A 23,836-nucleotide genomic window follows, 5' to 3' on the forward strand; every position below is an offset into this window, starting at 1 on the left:
AAAGACCGATTTGGGTCTAAAGTTGCTGAAGCAGCTCACATTAGCGTTGATTCCAAACTGTTCGGCCAATGTATCATTGTCTACAGTATCTGTATATCCAGTGCATATATCAGTATTCCCTTGTAGTTCATCTAAACATAGCAGGGTACCCAAATCTCTCTCTGACAGAATTGATGCAGTTTCTTTATCTTGATCCTTTTTATGTCCGATATCCCCAACTTGTGTGGCATAAAATTTGGTCAATTTCAGTTTGCGTGTAAATTTGAAAAGATCTATCCTGGCAGATGTATAGTCATAAGCGTGGGTGGGGCTGTATGACAGACCTAGTAGCAGGACTGACTCTTCAATTTGAGTAAGGGTCCTTGTCGAAATGTTATAGATTTTCAACTGTTCATTTTCTTGCCCCTTGGTCTCCCCGTGGTTTGGTCCCAGATCTTGTTGCCCTTCCAGTTTGATCGTCCCCATTTGGCACGACTATCTCGCCTGGTTGTACTTTTCCTGCTCTTCCTCTTCATCCTCTTCCTCGACTGGCTTGTTGGCCCTGTCCTCTTTTGTCCATTCTGCTGTCCATGTGGAGTAGTTTGAACTCGTCTAAAAAATTCAATTTTTTTGAATATGCTCCTTCAGTGTCCGATAGCTCCACTTCAGAACTACTCGGATCTTCCGCTTGCATTTCAGTTTGTGGTATGTTGGGAATTTTTTGCTCCAATCTTGCTTTGATAGGGCCATCAAACCTTCTCGCAAAGGTGTATATTCTTCCCTGCTCATAGTCCAACCTGTCTCTTTTGAATTTTAGCTGTTTCCTCAGCCGTAGTTCTCCTTCAAATCTCTCAAGGTTCTCTTCAACTCTTATCATCAGTTTCTTACACTCATCCCCATCTTCTGAGGAGAATAAGGTTTCTTCCATGTTTTCTATCTCCTTGATCAATTTGAGCCTATCCAATTTGGCATATTTGATAAGGCTCTCCATCATTCGAGATGAACAGGTATTTGTGTGTGTAGTCCACTCTTCTATGAGCTGGGGGTCCATATCTTCAAATGTGGGTATTGTGTTAGTATTCTTAGTCCCCTTGGAATGCGTTGTGCTTCCGAGTACATTTGTAGGGTCATGGCTTCCCAACACTTGGAAATCTCCTTTTTCTTAACTCTCTCCAATTTATCAAATTTTTGCTGCACTGTAAGGCTTGCGGGTAGGCTACTATCACCAGTGAGGTCAGTAGCCGCTTTGTCTTGGTCAAAGAGAATCAGTGCCGCTGCCATTCGTTTTGCTTCCACCTGGTCTGCCATGTCTGAGGCAGCAAAAGGCTGTTTGCTGCCCCAGCTGTATGCTGAATGGATTCACTCAGAACACAATGATACCCTGAGAAGTAAGACAAATACTACTAAAGAAATGTGTATGTCTTATCACAGCTCAACCCACAATTTCAGTGGTGGCTATCTCAGGTAGTCTCCCCCTCTTAAATGTCAAAAAGTTTGTTTATAATAAACATACTCTTTTAATGACATAAGGGGCGCTCAACCGTGATCATAATTGAAACAACAAATGTTAAAATGTAGAACATAATAATATGTCACGGGAGTCGGCTGCAATTTATAGAAAGTTAGTAAAGCAGATGATTAGCCAACAAATTGCGCTCTGCCTCATTACTGAGCTGGTGCTACCGGGCTAGAGCAGGCTACACTCAATATATGTCAAACAGAAGGGTAAAGGTGCTGGGGAGGAGAAAGCTCTCCCACAAACACCTACCAAAAAATGCCCAAGCACACAAGACTTCAAATTGTGTTCAAAATTTCATTTTATTTATCCAAAAAGAGTGAACATAGTATAAAAAGCATACATAACAATACCTAAGCAGACCAATCGTATCCACTTGTGTTGAGGTGAATATTCTTTGTATTTCACTGCCGAGTACGCTAATCGTGAACCCGACCATGCTGTCCACATTTTCTTGATGCTTGAATGACTACTCTTGGGGTATGTTACTGTCTTATCAGCACTTTTCGTATCCATCACTGTTTTATGCACTACCTTTTATCTTCACTTCTTACTTGTATTCTATACTTCCTTTCTACAGTTTTTCAATAACATATTGCCGACTTCTGACACACGTCGAGGTCTTTTCAGATCATTGTACTTTACCTCCAGTTTAAGAGGATATTACTTTCTGTCATGAATATTTATAGGTGAGCTATTTTCGCCTATTTCTGCGAATTTTCACAGATCTTTTTTTCTTCATCTTAGCCCACGCTTATGGTGACTCCAGTTTTTTTTCCCCTCACCTACGCTTGGACACTTACTGTCATGGGACATTCCTATTTACTCTATACCCTCCCTCAATTTTCTATATTCTTTTTTGCTCAGTTTAGATGATATTTATCTTGCCTTAAATTGGCGCGTTCAACATTACGCTTTTCCACAGATACAGCGCATCTATGACTCATACTTACCCATTAAATTGTAATCGCCCTCGCTGTCCTAGAGTTTTGCCTCCCACTCTTGAACTCTGAGTTAAGCCAGGACCTGCACCATTGTAATACTTGTTTTTTTTCCCCATCTTGTTGAGTCACTGATTCCTTAACTAGGTACATTTTTCTTGACTTTCATATTGATTGTTTTGACTAAAATATAGGGCTGTTCTGGATTTACATGAGGCTCCTCCTCATAGGACTGGGCGTTGTCAATCACTCTTGATTACACAGCACATTTAAACACTTTTTTTGATAATGGGTTGAGATGTTTACTCATTTTTGTAAATACAAATGATATGTTATAGGCGAATTTGCTGCTTAGTTTACCGTTAAAAACAATTACCCCTTGTTTTTGTGTAAATGTACATAAGAATCGGTCAGGGTTATCACAAACTACCTACAACCAATTATTTAACATTGTCTAGATAATTTTGCATGTTATAAGTATTGTATGATACAACTTCGCTTATGTTCAATTCAATTTCTTTTCCAGTCCGTTTAGGCCTATGAAGAAGAGGATGGTCTCCTCGAAACGCATCGTCACTGAGAACAGACTATTGTTGATGTTCATATATATATATATATATATATATATATATATATAATACAATACTTTTGTGTTCACAAACTATAGTAGTTGGTCTACTATCCAACACAAGACCATGTGCATGGGACGGGAGGATTCATAGGTTGAATCTTCTCTTCTTTTCTTGTTATGTGTAGGGGCCTTGTGCCAAGACCTCAGTTCCTCCCCCGCACCTTAAAAATTAAATTACTTTATATTTATTACTTTAATCTTAAACACTACACCCTAAAGTCAAAAACATTAGGAGTGCACCATTATTGTTCTCTCATGGACCGAAAAAAAAATGATGTTCAATAAAATTAATAGTTTTTGAAAAATAATGCTTATCACAGGATGTTTCATAAACGGAAAAATTGCAAAACACTTTTTTACTCTGTGATGAAATGTAAGTTCTTGTAAGCTGTGACGTGTTTTGAGTTAAAATGACTCATCCTCCCAGACCGTCATCGGACCTTCTAATAATAGGTCCAAACATCCTGTATTCCAGCGGTATAGGTGAACACCTCATTGCGCACTGTCCGTGTCCAACCTCACTTTCATTGCCTTATGAAAGACCCAGTGTGCGACAAATGTCTATGTCGAATGATCTATGTGGCCCACAGTGCATGTTTACACTGATTCCTAGCTCCGTTATATCTTATTTGTTGGCACCCCCTACGCAGTATACACACATGTATTATAGAAAAGTGTTTTATTACTAAATTAAGGTGAACAGAGAAGTTCTTTTGTATTGTTTTCTCCAAAATCACACCACTACAGTCAAATTCAAAGAATTCCTATCGATCCATAGGGAATCTCAAGAAGTACCTCAGGTATATGCCTTAGCCCTATGGCTTTTCAATGCCTATATCAAGCCCCTCACAAACATTATAGAACACTTCACAACCACATTTCAAGGATACGAAGACACACAGCTGACATTCTCCATTTCACCAAACATCGAATCCAACAACTCCATCAGCCATCGCCTTACAGCCATCCAAAAAAGAATGTCCCAAAAAACAATATGCCTCAAACCCAGCAAGCAAGAGATCATGGTTTTTAGCATCCAATATTAACCACCTTCCTTTTAAATGGCATACTGACTTAGGAATCCCCCCTTCACCTACTTCAGAAGAACAGAACATGCAAATCATAATAAAACACCGACCTATCCCTTAAACCACAGATGAAATACCTCCCCAAAAAACAAACTACCTTCTACATATCCTCAGAAAGACACTCCCTTCTTGGAACTTCACCAAAAGATCATCACCAACACCCTATTACTCTCTAAACTAGAATATGGCTATTCTCTCTATAGTAGTCGGTCCTCAGAAAACCTAAAATCGCTCCAAATTATCCAAAATAAAGCTGCAAGATGTGTACTCAACCTCAAGCCTTAACAACCATATCACTTCAGCACTCAAATCACTCAACCGGTTACCCACCAAAACTAAAATAACTATCAATCCTAAACATTACCCACAAGACCATCCACTCTTCTAGCACTTTATGACTCCGATCATCCCTTAAACTGGTAATCGCACGCAGATACCTATGGCCATTAAATAAGGCTAAACTAACGCCTCAAACTTTGGCGCAAAAAACACATGCAAATCAAGCTCTTCCATTGCCTCTACCCGATGGAACTACTAAGAGACTACACACGCCACAAGAACCTTGTTAGGACAGTTTTTATGAAGTCCAACTAAGGGCTTAGTAAAACCATTCCACTGAGGCAGTACTCTTAGTAGTAGTTCATGGTAGCGTAGACAGAGCAGCCAGGTTTATTTTAGGAGGGAGAGGGCTGTAGAATCAGTACAAATGAAATTGTAATCCAAATGGTCCAAAGAAACAGTGAAACACTATGCATGTAAAAATAAATGGTTTATTTAAATACAAGTAGGCCCAGATAAATCTAGGGGTAAATAAGTACTATCCCACACTATATGTAATCACAATTATAAAAACACAACATTATACTTGAAGGTACACAGACCAGTATAAACCTTATTTTTGAACACCTAACAGTAGTTCTAGGGAAGTCAAAACCTTTTCATACACATTCAGTATAGGTCACACCTATTCTTGGGGAGTAAAAACCAATGGTTACTTTCACAATTACATTCAGTAATACAAGGGCAGTAGACCCTACCAGTTGTACAGTGACTCTCAGTACAAATCACATAATCAGTGAACTGGACAGTATATTTTTTTGTGAATAATGGAACACTTATTCCAGGTACAGTAAAAACCTATAACTACTTTTGTGATAACACACAGTTATACTAGGTGAGTAAAAGCTAAGGGCGTAATATTCAATTACAGATGCTTTTGATATCATTGAAACACAGACTGAAATCAGCAGTAACTCTTGTAACTTATTTTTGGGATGGCACACAGCTATCTCAAGGTAATTAAAACCCATATACTTTAACGGTATCCGGTCATTGCAACTAAAACAAAGCATCCGCAAAGCATAACATTCAAGAAAAAAATAAAATCACCAAAAAAATCAAATGCATTATTTTCAATAAAAGGGTTTAGTAAAAATGTGTTTTAAACCATTAAAAAAATCATTCCTTTTTTTTTAAAATTTTTTTTTAGATGCTTTGTTTTCAATGCTATGGTTTGTCGATGCTTTGACTGTCGATGCAATCACTAGGAAACACTTTAACCTCACAATGAAATCCAGGTGAGATCTTTCCCAGCTATACAAGTACCTTATGTATGACTTAAGAGGGACAGTTTATCTCATCATCCAGGCATGGATGGCTACCCACAGACTATGCCTGAATGATGACAAGACAGAGATCATCATCCCTCAAAAAATGGAGTCCCAAATACTCAGCCTTTAATATCGACCATAACATCATCTCAGTCATCAAGGAAGTTTGTTGTTTGTTTTGTTTATTTATTTATAATGCACACCAAACCCGTGGGTATGAGGGCGCAGCAATAAGAAGGTGCAAAGCTTACAAGGTTACAGAATGGTTACAATCAAGTACAATATAAAATATATTTACAGCACAAAAGGTAAGTTACAACATGTTATAAATGGAAAATGCAAAAGTCAGGTTGTCGCAAAAGGCGGAAAATGTACAGTTACGTGCGAGATTGGGTTCTTTGGATACTGGCCAAAGAGGGAGTCAGCAGGGCCCTTGGTGCATACTATAATGGATGTTAGTAGTCAGTTGAATTGAGCCACTTAATATAATTCTTTCTGAAGTGTGCATAGGGTTGGTCTGCTCTAAGCTCGTGGGGTAGAGAGGTCCACATTTTGGCCGCTTGTACAGGAAAACTGTTGCCGCCAATTTTGGAGAGCTTAAATCTGGGTACCAGAAGGCAGTTGGTATTGTTAAAGGGATAGTCCAGTGAAAAATGTTATTTAAAAAAAATAGATAAGAAACATTAAAAAAAAAATACTAGCACTTTTTTTTTTTAAACTTCCTATGTAAAATTGTGAGCTATTCAAGCTCAAAATTCGCAAAAGCAAGCACATGGGCGCATCCATTTTGTGAAATGGATGCCCGCCTGTGCTGGCTTTTGCTGCACTAATGAAGGAAAAGCCAGCCAGCTGTAGTAAACAAAAGCTACTGCTGGGTGGCTTTTCCTTCATTGGTGCCGGGACTCGGAGGACGCGGACCGGAGACCAGAGCAGGAAAGCTGAAGCTGAATCTCGGTAAGTGCTATTTATTTATTTTTAAATATAAGCACTAGCTGTGGTTTCTTTTCTAAGTTTTCCGGGCTGGAGGAGAACCGCAGCTTTAAAATCGTTGTATTTATGTTTGCGGTCGCTTTTGAAGCGACCGCAAAGATAAATACAATGTTGTGTTTGAAAACGCTGCGGTTTTTCTTTCCAAGTTTCTCAGGCTCCTCCGGCTCGGAGGAGCCTGAGAAACTCGGAAAGAAAAACCGCAGCGTTTTCAAACACAACCGCGTTGTGTTTCTGCCTGCTGTGGTTATCACTTTGGGTCTCCGGTGCTCCCAAGGGGAGCACCGGAGACCCAAAGTGAAAGCCAAGGCAGGGAGAAACACAACGCGGTTGTGTTTACATGCCGCAGTGTTTCTGCCTAAATCTGCTTTCCCATTTGGGGCTCTCGGGCTCCCGGTGGGGAGTCTGAGAGCCCCAAATGGGAAATGCTAAATGCTGCAGTGTTTCTGCCTAAATCTGCTTTCCCATTTGGGGCTCTCGGGCCCCCCGTGGGGAGCCCGAGAGCCCCAAATGGGAAAGCAGATTTAGGCAGAAACACAACCGCGTTGTGTTTCTGCCTGCCTTGGCTTTCACTTTGGGTCTCCGGTGCTCCCCTGGGGGAGCACCGGAGACCCAAAGTGAAAGCCACAGCAGGCAGAAACACAACGAGGTTGTGTTTGAAAATGCTGCGGTTTTTCTTTCCGAGTTTCTCAGGCTCCTCCGAGCCAGAGGAGCCTGAGAAACTTGGAAAGAAAAACCGCAGCATTTTCAAACACAACGTTGTATTTATGTTTGTGGTCGCTTCAAAAGCGACCGCAAACATAAATACAATGTTTTTAAAGCATCGGTTTTATTTCTAAGTTTTCCGGGCTCCTCCAGCCCGGAAAACTTAGAAAAAAAAAGCAGCTAGTGCTTATTTTTTAAAAAAAATAAATAGCACTTACCGAGCTTCAGCTGCAGCTTTCCTGCTCTGGTCTCCGGTCCGCGTCCTCCGAGTCCCGGCACCAATGAAGGAAAAGCCACCCAGCGGTAGCTTTTGTTTACTACAGCTGGCTGGCTTTTCCTTCATTAGTGCCGCAAAAGCCAAAGTGAGCACAGCGGCGGGCATCCATTTCACAAAATGGATGCGCCCATGTGCTTGCTTTTGCGAATTTTGAGCTTGAATAGCTCAAAATTTTACATAGGAAGTTTAAAAAAAAAAGTGCTAGTATTTTTTTTTATTGTTGCCTATCTATTTTTTAAATACATTTTTTTACTGGACTATCCCTTTAAGTCTTGTCAGTCTATTGGCGGTTCTTCTGGTTAGTCTGACTGTAAGGTAGCTCGGGCCGCATTGTTTAGTCCTTTATAGGTAAGGGAGACAATTTTTAACAATATTTTGTTATGTGTCGACAGCCAGTTATGCTGACGTCTGATGGATGAAATGTGTACTCTCTTATTTAGGCCTAATGCAGCTCGTAAGACATTATTTTGAAGGATTTGAAGTCTTTGGATGATGGCTTTGGTGGCACCACTGTAGAGGGTGTTGCAGTAGTCTAACCTGGAGAATATTATTGCCAGGATCAAGCAGCTATCGTTGGAAAGGAATGGCTTACCCGCTCTGATAAGCTTACAAGTATAAGCCGTGGATGAGGCCAAGGATTTTACTTGTTTGTCGAAGGACATTGTTGAGTCAAGGTAGAAGCCCAAGGTTTTTACCTCTTGTGTGACTCTGATGGTATTGTTATCGATGATGAATGAGGAATATTCTTGACCTAGTTTGTTGGTATTAGTATGAGTACCCAAGATTATCAATTCAGTCTTATCATCGTTCAGGCATAGACCGTGGCTGGCCATCCAAGCCTGGACGATGAGATAGACCCTATTCACCAATGCCAGATCCGCGCTATGATCCCCTGAAAGAGGGAGGAGAATCTGTGTATCATCTGCATAGTTAGTGTAGGCGACACCCAGAAGGTCCAGATCGTCAAATAGTGGTTTGGTGAATATATTGTAAAGGGTGGGGGAGACACAGGACCCTTGTGGTACACCACAATGGATAGGAGATGGGTCTACTGCTGCCGATTGGGAGAACACCCTCATTGTCCTCTCACTCAGGAAGGATTCTATCCATCCGATAGCCTCGGTAGAGAAGTGAGCTGCTGTGTCCATATGTCTGCAGAGACATAAAAACTTATAGTACCAAGTAAAATGGTTGGGGTTCTACCTGGACTCCACTTTCTCTTTCAACAAACAGGTAAACACGCTGGCCTCGGCCACAGCTTACACCTGTAAACTGATCAGAGCAGGTAAAGCTTTCCTCTCCAATGACAGTTGCATCACCCTTGCCTGAGCACTTATACTATCAAAGCTCGACTATTGCAACGCTTTGTACATTGGGGCGAACAAACAAATCATCAAGAAAATCCAATTCCTGCAAAACAACGCGATCAGAGATACACTTGGAATTGCAAGGAGAGAATGCATCTCCAACACTAGAAGAGCTAACAATTGGTTGTCCTCAATTTACAAAATAAAATTAAAAGTCGACTCCCTCACTCACAAATGTATAAACAAAGTAGCTCCACGTTATCTAGTGAATAGAATTGTCACTAAACCCGGGACAAGAACTAGACTCTCCAATACGAATTGTCTATTGACCCCCAGATTCAAATTGGCTAGAGTCGGAGGAAGCAGTTTTCAAGTTAAGGGAACCCAGCTGTGGAACTCACTTCCATCCCCTCTCAGAGTAGAGCTCTCATACCAAAAATGTTGTCACAACTTAATAAAGTGGTTCAAAGACGCTGACTGTTAAGTGGACCCCTGATATCTCACGGAACTGATCCCTTGGCCGGCATACAATCCACCAGATCTGCGCTAGATCACACTTGCTTGCTCTCAGTCTATAGTCTTGACCCCTCTTGTAACTATACTGTAAATATGTTTATTGACTATGTATAACTATACTGCAACTGTAAATGCATTTTTATGTACAACTAAGCTGTGAGTAATCTTATGCAATGCGCCCGAATACCCTTGGGTCTGGCGTGCAATACAAGTAATAAAACAAACACAGTTAGAACCAAAGACTCTCTGGAAGTCTATCTTCAACAGCACAGGGAAAGCAAAACCCAATGTAACACTTTACAGAATGACTCACAGTTCTAGATAGACAACTAATACACACTTATTCTGGAAAGGCTAACAGCAAGTCAGGGGAAACAAGACACTTGGTTGGGGGCCACTCATACAATTATCCTAACATGCATAATCTGGTGAAGCCAACAGTTGGGGTACACTCATACAATTATTCTAACAGTCATAATCTGGTGAAACCAACATTACTTTTACGAAGAGGCAAACCTAACCACAGGAAAGAAATATATCTTCACATCTACTTCTATTAGAATGGCAAAACGGTTTCTAAGGAAAGAAAGGTGTTAACCATACTTTTAAGAATAATGCATCACACATCCAAGGTAAGTAAGAATTTTTGTAACTGTTCACTCTTAGAGTTACAGCTACCAACCATCTCTTCTACAAGTAAGTCACTTTTAAACACTTCTTTTCTTTTCTAGGCAAAAGGCCCAATCCCATAAAAGTATTTATCTTATTCTTGGAGCATGAGTGTTCTCAGTGGCAGAAGGGGCGTGACTAGGACGTAGTGACCAACAGACCGTGTCAGAATAGGTTCTTAAGTAGCAAAGGTCAGAGTTCCTTAGGAAGACTGGACAAACGGGCAAGTACTTTACTTCTAGAGTTAGAACACCCTAGCAAGATTCTAGCAGTGGGACTCGGTGCACTGGATGAGAGGCCTCCCCATCACAGGAAACACCCCCAGCTACACAGAAATCCCAGGAGACTTAAGGCAAGTACATACCCAAGCCAACACAGTACCTCAGCATTGAAGATTTTGTAGCAGGAGAACTTCAGAATCTGCAGCCAAATATCCGGTCAGTGGATTTCTTGTTGTGCTGACTGAAAACAAGACCTCAGAAGGAACTTTGCAGCAGGGATCAATGGAGAAGGCTCTAGGCAAGGTTTTCCTCGTGGCTGAATGCGGTTCTGCAGATTTGGCACCTTTTCAAGGAGCACAGAAGCCAGAAAATCGTGGTTGAATTCTCATTGTGACAAAGGTGTGTTGAGGGGACTTTTCACACTCGATTCGTGTCTCGTGAGATACACCAGGATGCCCACGAAGTTTCAGCGACATTTGGAATTCGGAAGACTTTGCCCTGGACAGTAGCTCAAGGTCCCAGGGTATTGGGGTATTGCAGCAGTACAAGGTCACAGCAATGCGTGGGTTGGATCAAAATGCAGGTCTTCTTGAGTCTAGTGGGTCCCACAGGTTCTGGGCCAGGGTCGTCATTTTCGGAGTCCCCAGGTCAATTGGAAGGAAGGGCTAGCTCCGATTACACAGCAGGCTCTCCGGTCGATGGAAATCGTTTCAGCCTCCTTTCCTTCATCATCCTCTTCGGTTTCGGTTCCAATGGTCGACTTGTCTTCAGCTTCCAGGTTCGCAGTATTTGACAGGAACTACAGCACAACCTCTGCATTCTCACTGAATTTTACAACAAGGGGTGGGGTCTGGTTGTCCAATCGGGACAGCCAACCACCCACTGGGATTTGTCCCCATTCAGGCAAGGACGAAGAAAAAGGGATGCAGAGTTTTGGACTCCTCCCTCCCTTCCTGCCTTCACAGACTGGAGCCTGAGGGGGGAGTCCAGGGGACTCCTGTCAAAGATAAAAATCACACAAAGGAATTTCCTGTTCTGGATGTCAGGGTAATGAACAAGAAAGGACAAGAAATTACAAGAAACACTAAAATGGCAAAAAAAGCAGGCAGGGGATATTTTTGCAAAAGTGAGCACCCTTAGGTGCCTTTACTGAAACTGTGAACACAGCCTGCGGTAAAGGTGCACCAAATGAATATAAAGTATGACTGCCACTAGCCATTGAAGGTAAGCTTGTCCCGGTCACAGAATTGTTACTGTTTTAGTGTGAAAGGGGATACATTGCATCTCCCCAGCCCTCCACATAAGGTGGGGTGTGCATGTTTCACATAACAAAAAGTAAAAGGGATCCAAAGATCCTTTCTACCCTTGGGAACTGTAGTTCTCCATAAAAAGAGTTAAAGATTCTGTGAATGTGGAAAAAGGTTCCCACTCATAGAGGTATTAAGGAGAAATATCCCACTAGTAAAGCAAAACGTCCTGGGGCTGACCCAGGTCAGGAAGATTTACAATTTCTATGAAAATCTTACCTAACAAACATAAATGTAACACCTTAAATAAACTACCCAAAAACTGGCACACTGTCAACTTTCAATCACAAACCTACCACAACCTGCTTCAAGTTTCATACAACTAACAATTGACCTGCCTGATTCTACGCCCTCCATCTGGACAAACCCTTTAGAACTATATGAGCACTTAAAACACACCAGACGCCCATCCTTCCACCTTGGTTAACGCTTCCACCTGTACCCTTTCTCCCACCTCCGTTCAGCAATCCATCACCCATTTACCACAAAAGCACTTGCCTAATATGCACTTTCACACAGCACTTTCACCTCTACAGTAAACTGCACTTACTTTCATTACAACTGTAACTTCCCTTCATCACTCCTCTCCCTTCCCACCCAACCCCCTCCCACTTCTATGCATCCTTAGCAATTCTGGAGTGTACTCTTGTGCCTTGAAAGTATTTGCTTGCTAACCCTAATTAAATGTCAATGGTCTATACATGCGTTTACATCCTGGCTGCGACTAGATGACTTTCGTGCCTTGGAGCACTTGTGTCATCTGGCGCCTGTAACGAAGACACCAATACAAAAAAATGGTTTAAAGTTCATTATGAAACTCGTGATTAGGTGGATTTACAAGATATAGGTACATTTATTTGTACACAGGCTCAACTAGTGTTTCTTTTTAACCATGTGAAACAAAACTAAATATTTCCAGCAGGAACACCATGCTTGGTTTTTAAGCATAAAACGATTATTCATAGTACAAAGATCAACGAAAGTCCAACATCTCAGAACATGGTAAAAGCAAAAGACTGGGTCATCATTAATTCATAAAACATTTAATTTTTGGCTCACTGACATTTGAAGAACCACTTGAAAGTCCAAAACCTCATTAATATATTCAGACTGGAAAGATTAACATTCACGCACTGACTTCGTGCGTTTAGTAGCCAGGTTAAGGCCACAGGTTTATCATCTGAAGAAATAAAAAACGAGTTTTGGAATACAATGTCTTAAATGGAAGGTCTTCCCTGCTGGAGAATTTGTTAGCGCTCCGATCACACTTCACATTCAACAATGCTTTCTTTAGTGGCACGTGTGGCATCACAAAGGCCTTTCAACAGGCACATCACAGTATTATTTTAATTCTACAACCAGTTCCCTGATGCAACACAGCATACCAATTTTCTAAATCTATTTTTTAAAGTCTACTGGCAATATGAGCAGACATGACGACAAAGTTTCCAATTGTTTTGCCATTTCAATAAATACTGGCAACTAAACACAGAGAAAGAAAAAAGTTAGGGGGCTGGCCAGATTGCAGACTCAAACCACCTTCAATTTTTACAACATCCACAAAATAGTCCACATTTTAGCGCGTGTGCTACAGAGAATAGTGTGTGGTCCAAGTGGAGCTGTTGTGCCCAAATGGCAGAGGCTTTATATACTCTGCTGAGTCCGACCACTGACAAATCCCTCTACCCCCATTTGTTCAGGAGGCCTACAGATGCTGCCTTGCATAAAGGTTTTATAAGCAGGAGAATATAGAGGAGGTTGGTTTGCGGGCAGGGCTGTGTTTGTCAATGCATAGTCTGCAAGCAAAAAGTCTAAAGCAGGTCAAACAACTCTCCCACTGTCCCCAAAAGCAGCCAAAATGAAACTCACAGCCAACCTGGATCTTAAAAAGAATTGGTAACCCAGGATGGCTCAACCAAAACAAATCTCCAACGTTGATGAAGTTCCCTGGTAAGACTGGGCAAGCTTTCCCACCATAAAAAAACACTATCAGACAATACGATTCACGCAGGGTTCGAAATTCCCAAAAGCTGGAAACTATATTCATTTTAATTTTATTTGAACATTTATATAGTGCACAAAACCCAGAGGTATCTAGGCCAAAGGGAGCCAGAGCCTGGTTAGCTTGAATACAAACACCTACCGGGAGCTACTTTTGATTCCTGGGGCAAGAGGTGCCATACAAATCTAGCTGTGTGATATTAACTATGTATGTTTGGGAATGTATATAAAGGACAATTAAGAACACACTTAAGGGACATTTAGAGGGTATGCAGTCTTTATGACAAATGTTTTCGATATTTGCATTCTTTTATTTAAATGCACTATCCAACACTTTCCCCAAATATTCAAAGACTGGAGTAAGTATATAAAATGACACTAGTCCTAAAATATATTGGGGAGGGTGTTTGGTGCATTTAATTAAAATAATGAAAATATCAACACCACTGTTGTTATTTTTCCATTTGTTATAAACACATGGAACCCATTTAGAGCATATTGGAGAACATGAAATGGACAAAAATATCGAGTTTGAATCTTGCGCAAAGTTAGATTTGCTTCACACTCTGTACTAGCTCCTGGTTCCCCAGATGCAGCTCCTGTCTAACTGGCTATGCCCAATACCCAGGAGCTGCTTTTTGCTCCTGGTTAACAAATCCCAATTTCGATCCCTGTTCAAGTACATAAATAGATGGGAAATCCCTACCTGCACCATCAATTTGTCCATCCTCACTGGCTGACAACGGTGAGTCATGTACCCTATAATAAAGAAAGGTTGTAATGTGTTAATCTACAGCCATTATTAAGTGTCACATTCTACCAGGAGTGTACATGCACTTAGCACTTCCAGGCGGAACCCTCAAAATAAAAATAAATAAAAAGCAGTGTATAGAAGAACAGACAAGCATTCAACAAAAAAAGCCCCATGCATATCCATCATGTTCAGTATAAACATTAAATGCATTTCAGATTAACACGGCCAGGTGAGCAGCAGTCTCAACTCAAGCTTCATTATGGCTCTAAAGCGCGAATCCGTTAAGTCGTTTGGTACCAAAGGTGAACACAACCCCTCACCTGTATAGCACTCTTGAGCAGTTCTGTTGTCAAACTGACAATTGGATTGCACAGTGCCTTCTAGGGTGGGACATTTAACACACAATACTACTGCCAGCAGGTTTCATAGTGCTTTAGAAAGGTTGACTCGACATCCCATCTCGCACAACACCCACTACCCGGACAATTTTCAAGACACTCACCATGGAAGACCTCACTACCATCCTAATATCTCTCAAGACTATGTCTTATGCAGACAACATTAGTCATGCATCCATAGTCCAGAAACCTCCAAGAGAAGCACTCAGCCCTTACCTGGTAATAATAAACAGCTCCCTCACTCAAGGCATCTTTCCTTCAACCCTTAAAACAGGACAACTCCTCCAGTAATTCCAAAGAAGCCAACGCTGGACCCAGATGACCTCAGCAACTACTGCCCCATCACCAATCTTACCTTCCTAGGTAGGATTCTTACGAAAGCAGTAGTCACACACATCCGATACATGGATGCCAACAAACTCCTCCTAACACTTTGGCTTTAGACCTAGGTGTAGCATGGAAAATGCATGGAAACTGCTACCAAAAGGAAGAACGACAATGTCCTTTAATAGCCAGTTTCATCATCCAATTTGAGGACTGATTAACTGTGTGGGTAAGGATTTATTATATTTGATGGGTTCTTCTGATTTCGCAATGTGGTTTCTCTAGATTTCAATCAGTGCACCCTGCACTTCCCGGCTTATCCCAGGCCTGCATCACCCCACTCCCACTGCCCGCCCAACCTGTACCGGAGTGGACCGCGTCAGAGACACGTGACCAGAACTTCAAGGATACTCAGAGACCTAATGTCCCCTGCCTTGGGCGTCTAAAGCCCATTTCAACATTCGATCGGAGGACAGATTAACCTTGTGGGTAAGGATTTGTTATATTTGGCAGTTTATCCTGATTTTGATAAGAGGCTTCTCTATATTTCAATCCATGCACCCTGCACTAGCCAGCTTATCCCAGGCCTGCCTCTCCCTAATCCCACTGCCTGCCCAACCTTCACTGGAATGGTCTGTGTCGGGGACACGTTACTTTAGAGGCTCACCCAGGGCGGCTTTATCCAGGCAGCTGACTAAAGGCTCTGGCAATGGACACCTCCATTGGCACCTCCAGCACCTGTTTACCATATCGCCATAGGTGCCAAAGTCAATACCCCAACCTCTGTCTGCTGCGGCAATCGGGTAGGCAACGTCGAATTGTGTGAACAGTTATTACTGTGCTTTTTCAATACTGCCACTGTTTCTAATCTAGTTGCATTTCAATCGTTAAACCGTTTTGAATCTAGCTTTGCGTTTTGACTTTAGCCAGAGGTTCGAATCTAGCTGCATTTGAATCTTGCCAGTGTTGTGAATCTAGCCACTGTTTTGAATCTAGTTGCACTTTTGACTCTGCCCACCGTTTTCAATCTACCTACATATGAAACTTGACACGTTTTTAATTAAATGTTTATAAATTACAACACACCAAAGAAGAACAAGGCACATTATATACTCCAAGAACAAGATGTACCCCTATTCTCCCCCGTCATCCCCTCTTTCTTCATCCACTCGTACAGAAGAAAAAACCGCCTTAACAGCAGCACTGAAACAATGTACAACTACATCAAACATCACATAATATGTCCTAGAAGTGGGAGCACCACTAATTGCACCCGGCAGGGGCTGGGGGGGAGGGTCTTGAGCAAGAAAACCACTTATCCCTTCCCAACATGTATCCGATAGCGAGGCTTCCAGTCCCCTCCTTACCTCCTTGTGATCCTGAGAACCCATTCAGGAACCCTGTTCATTCCCCTTCAAGGCCCTTAACCCACCTATGAAGAGCGGTGGCAATCTTTTCCATGAGGTAAACCTCCCCACTTTTGCCCGCCATTCATGGCAGTTTTTCTCTCTTCCAATGCATTGCCAGGCATGCTCGCAGCACCACTAGAAGCAAATGCACCATGGCTTGCCAACCGCCCCTCGGCCTCCCAATCAACCTCTTCCAAACCAAAAAGCAGAAGCACAGGGTCGAGATGCCTTTCCAACCCATCTTTGCTTTTTATCCACCCTAACGCCACCAACCAGTACACCTGCACTTTGCTGCAAGACCACCACATGTGCATGTGCCAGTATGTGGCCCTTACCCCATATCTGTGCCAACATAGGGGCCTCACCTCTGGGAACATTCTGGAGAGCCGAACTGGGTCATACTGCCAGCGATGAAGCAGTTTCACCCCATGCAATTTAAATTGTTAGGCTATAGACTTCTTAAACGATCTCCTGTACATTCTCTGCCAAAGCTTTACATTCACCTTGCGATACAGGTCATTCTCTCAATTAGCCCAAAGCCAATACACGTCACCCATAGTAGCCTCTACAAGGGACGCATAAAATGAGGAAATAAGTCCTTTCCTATCACACTGCGTATTCAGAATCTTTCAGGATTAGTGATGCCGACCCTGATTACCGGGGCCCACAGGTGGCTCAGCAGCAAGGGCCAGGTGGTGACCCCCACGCATTCCCAGGCCAGTCACCAAATGTTCCAAATCAAACCCAGTACGGGGTGTATCCTTATCCTTCTTGGGAACTTTTCCCTTGGGACCCACAAGCACTCTTCCCCCGTTACCTGTCTCAAGTGGAGGTTCTCTAGGTAAAGCCACTGCTTATAATAATAATAATAATAATAATAATAATAATAATAATTTATCATTTATGTAGTGCTACAAACCCTCAGGTATCTGAGCGCTGCTTATTATTACCCACGGTGTGTGGTGCTCATTTATCGACCTCGGAAGGATGAAAGGCTGAGTTTGGCCCCGTCGGGATTCAAACCTGTCAGCAGGCTCTGCACGGATACCAAAGCGAGCGCTCTACTCGCTGTGCTATTTTTCCCCGTCCGCTCGCAAATGGGGAACCAACACTGTCAGCTTGGCTGCCTTATAATATAACTGAAGATCCAGGAACCTCCCACCCCTTTATCCTTGTGTAGCACCAGCATATTCTAGGCTACCCGCAGCTTCTTCCTATCCCAAAAAAAACGAAGCATCCTGCCCATCACCTCAGTAAACACCACCTCCGGCACCGTCACAGGTAGCATTTGAAACAAATATAATATCCCAGAGAGGAAGTTCATCTTTAACGCGTTAAGCTGGCCCATCCAGGAGATAGTTTGTCCACCCCACTTTCGCATATCACTATACAATTTCCCCAGCAAAGGTGGATAATTGGCATCCGACAACCACTCAAACCTGGTGATAAACACTCCTAAATACAGAATCTGATCCAATTCGACCTTTCCCCAGTTGAGAGAGGGCCGCTGTGTCCCTCCCCGGGTCCACATCAAACAGAAACAAAATGGACTTTTGCCTATTAACCTTATACCCGGCTAGGGAGATGTACTCCTCTATCACTTCCAAGGCCGCCGGGACCGAGACATGCAGGTTTCTCATACGCAACAGAATATTGTCAGAGTAGATCCCCAACTTGAACTCTCTACCCTCCCACCCCACTACTATCCCCTCTACTTACTTGAGGGGTGCCCTGCAGTCGCTCTGCAAATGGCTCCAGTGATGACCCAACATTTACTGCTACCCTGGGGTCCATGCACACTACTTTGCTGCCATTAAAAAGGTTCAGTCCCACCCATACGTCCATAGGACTGCGTAGACAAAGTTCCAGTCAACCCTGTCAAAAGCCTTTTCAGCATCCAAGGCCAAGAGGGTTGCATTAGCCTCCCTTAGCGTCCATACAATGTAGGGGCTTCTGCAGTATATCCATCCCCTGCTGCCCCATAATAAACCCCACCTGATCAGAATGGACCAGCCAGGGTATCAACCCCTTGGATCTGGATGCCAGAACCCTGGTGATTATCTTGGCGTTAAAGGAGAGAAATGCAAAGGGCATTTCCCCTCCTTGGGCAACACAGATCAATGCCAAAAATCAAATAACTTTGCCACAGCAGGGACCAGCAATTTTACGAATGCCTTATAAAAACCTACAGAGTAGCTAACCTCCCCTGGGGCCTTAACAGTCTGCATTCATTAAATGGCCAAGAGAACTTCACCCTCTGAAATTGGTGAATGCAGTCCCTCCCCTTCACTCAATTCCAAACGGGGTAGGGACACCTCTGATAAATAGCCCATAACACACTCCTCGCTTGGTTATTTCTCAGGACTGTACAGCCGCTCGTAAAATGTTGCAAAACGATAACTGTCGCAGGGTCCATGACCAGCATCCCTGGGGCATCCGAGATCCCCTCCACCCATCTACCTGCCCTCTTCCCACTCAGGCACGCCACCAGGAGTGCATCAACCTCATCTCCCTTTCGCAATATTTCTGGTACAATAATTGTAATTGCCGCACCACTTTCCCCATCTCTACTGACCATAGCTCTTCCCTCTTTATCCTAACTTCCCCATATGAGATTGTTTCTCTAGTGGTATCCAGTCTGTATCTTCCCTTCTAACGTGGCAATGTCAGCCCTTTATCCAACCTCCAGCAAGGACCTCTCCCTTTTCTTCATAGGCTCTCCCCTGATGATCAGTCCTCTCCAAATCGCCTTCGCCCCATCCCACACTGTTCATAGGTCTACCTCTCCCATGTCATTCCTCAAAAGCAACCATGCCTTTGCAAACTGCATGAATACCATATCATGGTCGGACCAACCAATAGGGACCGAGTCACAGGATGCTATTCTCCCCCGCAGCTGCCTGCCTATGCAGATGTAATGAATATGGGTATATGTTCCATGTGATGAGGAGTAGAACAAGAAACCCCTCTCTGCCAAGTGCTGTTCCCTCCACACGTCTAATAATCCCTGCGTGGCGAAGTCCTTGCCGCCCCTGAGGTGGACTCCCACCCTTCTCCACCCATCTATCCACCTTAGGATAGGCCGACATGATAAAATCTCCTCCCAATTTCAGCACCCTCCCCCCCCCAGTCGCTCCCTAAACCTGTGCCAAGGAACTGTTAAAGAATTCCAATTGCCCCTGATACAGCCAATAAACTGGCCAGTTTTATCCACTCCCCCGCTTTAGTGCATGACATCACAAGCGCTCGGCCACTCCCTTCCCTCCACACTTTCCCATCCCCATCCTCAATCTCTTGTGTAGCATAATACCCACTCCTGTTTTCTTTGAGTCCCTCAACGCCCCAAAGATCTAGCCAATTAGCCTACTGGTCATCAGCAGTTCATCCCTGCTCACCATCCTCATCTCTTGAAACATCAGGATGTCTAATCCCATCCTCCGGTACTCTCTTGCAATCAAAAAGCATTTGATGTGCGGGTTTGCCTCCTTAACATTTAACTTTCCCACTAATAGACAGTCCTATTCAACCCGCGTGTCCTCCCCACCCCCCAAACCACCCTTGCCCCTGCAGGAAAATTCCCCACCCTCAAGAACAAACACAATGAGCAACTATTTATTTTATGGTTTGCTTTTAGGTGCTTATACAGCAAATTAATTCAGTTGCAAAGCGCCCACAGGGAAACATGGGATTAAAGTGTTTTTAATGTACAAATATAAACACACTGGGGGAAGGAACAAACCTACTATGCCTTGTGAGTATTCAGAACGTGCAAGTGCAGCAAAGAAGAGAGCAGAGGGGTAGATGCTGGGGTGTCCATGCTCATGGACGAGACACAGATGAAATGCAAGGTACGGTATTTACTATACGCCCTGGCATCGCATTGGGGGGAAAGTGTGAGTCTGCAGGCTGGAGGGTGTGCCAAGTCAAGTGCTGAAGGTAGACAGAAGCTGGGAAGATTGGGTGTGAGTGGCCAGGGGCCAAGAGGATGCATAAGGGTCCAAGACGCCAATCACAGCAAATGTGAGATTAGCAGAGGAGGGAAGAAGGGAATGAGGAAGAAAAGAGGAAAGTCTTGAAGTGCTTTTGGAATTTAAGAAGGTCCTGCTCAAGACGTAGAGGGAGGGGGCGGCTGTTCCAAAGGAGGGACCCTGTTATGGAAAGTGAACAACCTCCTGCTCTCCGTTTAGCAGAACGTTTCACACACAAGGAGTTGGTAGCAGAGGAACATAGAGGTCTAGAAGAAGAGTGTTGCCCCAGACAGCCTTGTGGATGATTCAGAGGGATTTGAATTTGATCCGTGCAGCAACCGGGAGCCAGTGAAGACTTTTTAGGGCAGGATAGATGCGGCTGCTGGGCATTAAACATTAACATTAAAAATGTTGTTACACACGCGCAAGGTCTCCCTTAACTTTATATTTCGCAGCATACAATATAAACTCCTCAACTGACTATACTACACACCACACAAAGTGGCGAAATTTACACGCAATCAGACACACAGTTGCCCTAGATGCAGATCCGAAAATGCTGACCACATGCACATGTTCTGGTCCTGCAAAGTGCTGGGTGCGTTCTGGAGTGCAGGGAATGGGGCCGTCTCAAAAATAGTTAAGACCACAGTGTGCCTAGATCCGTTAGCTATTCTATTTGGGATATGGGACGGAGATGATGTGCAGAAGGTGTCAACATTATTTAATGTGAGTGCCATGGTGGCTTAAAATGCATACTACAATGTTGGAAACGCCGCTCCCTCCCTCCCCCGCGTTTGAGATGTGTTTAAGAACTTTCACATGGACACAGACATGCAAAGAGAAATATGTCAATTCCCTTCCAGCGCACTCCCGCCCCGAAGAAATTTGTGGACGTACTTCTGCAGCTATCTCAACAACAGGGAGGATGCAGAGCCTGACCCCCCTCCATCGCCAGGCACATAGGACTAGCATGGATTCTGTACTCTGGTTAAGAAATTGGCCTGACAGCCGAGCCCACTGAATATCTCTCAAATGCATTGTAAGAGCAAATGATGTGATTGTAGCGGTTTGTGTACTGTGTTGTGCACCTGCTATTACTTCTTGCCAATAAAGAAAAGTTTAAAAAAAAAAATTATCTTGAAGCCGACAGGGAAATGGGAGTCAAAAGCAGTGATTGAACTGGCATTGAACTATGTCTCGGTGAGAGCAAGAATGTCGTGTCTTCAAGAAGGAGGCAGATGTCAGCAGAGTGTTTGGTGGCTGAGCGGGTGTTAAGAGTTGCCAGGTGGAGGAGGTCTCTGCCTTTGAAGGTTTCCTGAGGAGGAGTATAGGGGCATGGTACACCAGTCAGAGGGGAAGGGACAGAGAGTGGTTGGGGGGGCGGACAGGAGAATGCAGTGCAGGAAGTTAATGAGGGACGGCAGGATCGGAGCAAAGAGAAGGAGGTTGGGTGGAGGACCATGAACAAGTATTGTGCCAGTGTGGTCAATTCCACTTGGTGCCACTGTTAATGGGAGAGGAAGTGAAAGGGGACGAGATTAGAGATGAGGAGTCCATATATCTGGAGAGGGGACAGAGAAAAGGATATCTGTGAAGACCTCTCTGTAGGTTGCACTGACATAGGTGTTTGCGACTGGAAGGTCAGGGTTTGCACGCAGGCTATCTTTTTGTGCTTTTATATTCCAGACTTAGTGAGAGAGGCGGGTGTCATGATCACTGCTTCCAAGGAGTCAGGAACAGCCCAACATCCTTGGAAGCAGGCCCCTAACCGTTATCTTAGGCACCAGCCGGTCCCCACTGGGACCTTTTGGACCTTGTCCTGGCGCCGGTGGCACCAGGCTCATCAAAGTCATCGGTCCCGGCACTGGAAGCGCCGGGCTCATATTATGTATGAAGATGCTTGGGTGGACTTACCTGCAGCAGACCATGCTGCTTACTTACCAGCCACTTAGAGGTCCTCTGTGAACAGGAACTACTTTCTTACCTGGGTGGGGCAAGCTCCACTCCCTGGATACAGCACTGGAACTCTTCTGGAACTGGAACTCTTTTCTTACCTAGGCGGGGCCATGGAGGAAGACGCCTCATCACTCCAAGGCTATTTAAACCACACCCGATGGATGAAACGTGCTTCGCGTTATTCTGCATCTGCAGCAGAACGCTCACCGAGTCTGTTCCAGCCTTTCTTCTTTCGATCCTGAACCTGCAAGAATTATACTTACCAGTCCTGTATCCAGTCAACAACAGCACCTGCAAAGACAAGAAACAACAGGTTAGCAAGGCAACCTTTACACGCAGTGCTTACTCACCTGATCCATCGGCTGCGGCCATTTCTTCACGCTGCACCTCCGCCTGTGAAGACAAAAGCATTGTTATTACTTACCGGCACTCCGCGAATTCCGGATTTCTTCACGCTGCATCGCCGCCTGTGAAGACAAAAGAAGAGACATTAGACAGGTATTTACTTACGCCCATCGCGCTCGTCACAATAGAACGCCTGCAAATACTCCGGCGTCTCTTCAGCACGAACTAAGCAGCAAGGGAAAAAGACAGTTTGAGCGCTTGCATTTACTTACTCATTTCCAGGCGCTTCACTCCATCTTCCATCTCCAGAGTCCTGCAAGACAAAAAGGGAAAAGCATTATACAGAGTCCTGTTCAATATTAACGTGCCACGCACCTAAAGACTATAAAGACTAAAAAGGTGTCCGGAAACTCACCGCTCGTGCAGTTAACGACGGTAACGATCCTCTGAGTTCAAGAGGCCTATGTTTCACCAGTGAAGGAACTGGCAACGGCACCCTGCACCAGACGCAGATGGAGAGTCCAGCATTCACCTATCTAAGGTGAGCACGTTGACCTGGGGGCTCTACGGAGAAGTTAGGAAGAGAGGGAGAGAGAGAGGGACATTCAACAACCCAGACCCTTAACCCCCATATTCTTTCACCTGCAGAAACCTCACCCTTCGAGTTCGACACACAGTGAGAAGAGGTTCGACTCCAGAAGCCAATCGAGTCCTGCACATCACTTTTCGAGTCGCAGACACCTTCCTGCCAAGACCAGCGCCTCCGTGGGAATCAGGTGAGCGTTACAGCGGGGTAGGAGATATAGTAGCAATAAGAGAAGGAACAAGTTACTTACCTGTAACTGTTGTTCTCCAGCATGGGTCTGGCATGGATTCACTTGCTCATGAATATTCCCCGTCGTCAGGCCGGGAATCCTCGGTAAA

At 43.9% G+C, this 23,836-nt stretch overlaps 1 protein-coding gene across 3 annotated transcripts in view; it reads right to left on the bottom strand.

The window, feature by feature from the left end:
- Positions 1–23,836, bottom strand: part of KNL1 (kinetochore scaffold 1) — a 1,870,945-nt gene that overhangs the window by 1,404,891 nt on the left and 442,218 nt on the right. For all 3 annotated transcript variants that reach the window (XM_069637560.1, XM_069637559.1, XM_069637561.1), the window contains one exon: positions 14,462–14,514. In XM_069637560.1, the coding sequence (XP_069493661.1) occupies positions 14,462–14,514 (53 nt within the window). Of the gene's footprint in view, positions 1–14,461; positions 14,515–23,836 lie in introns of those variants that run through there.

The sequence above is a fragment of the Ambystoma mexicanum genome, chromosome 14, assembly GCF_040938575.1.
Source record: "Ambystoma mexicanum isolate Mex_15411 chromosome 14, UKY_AmexF1_1, whole genome shotgun sequence".
NCBI classification, from domain to species: domain Eukaryota; kingdom Metazoa; phylum Chordata; class Amphibia; order Caudata; family Ambystomatidae; genus Ambystoma; species Ambystoma mexicanum.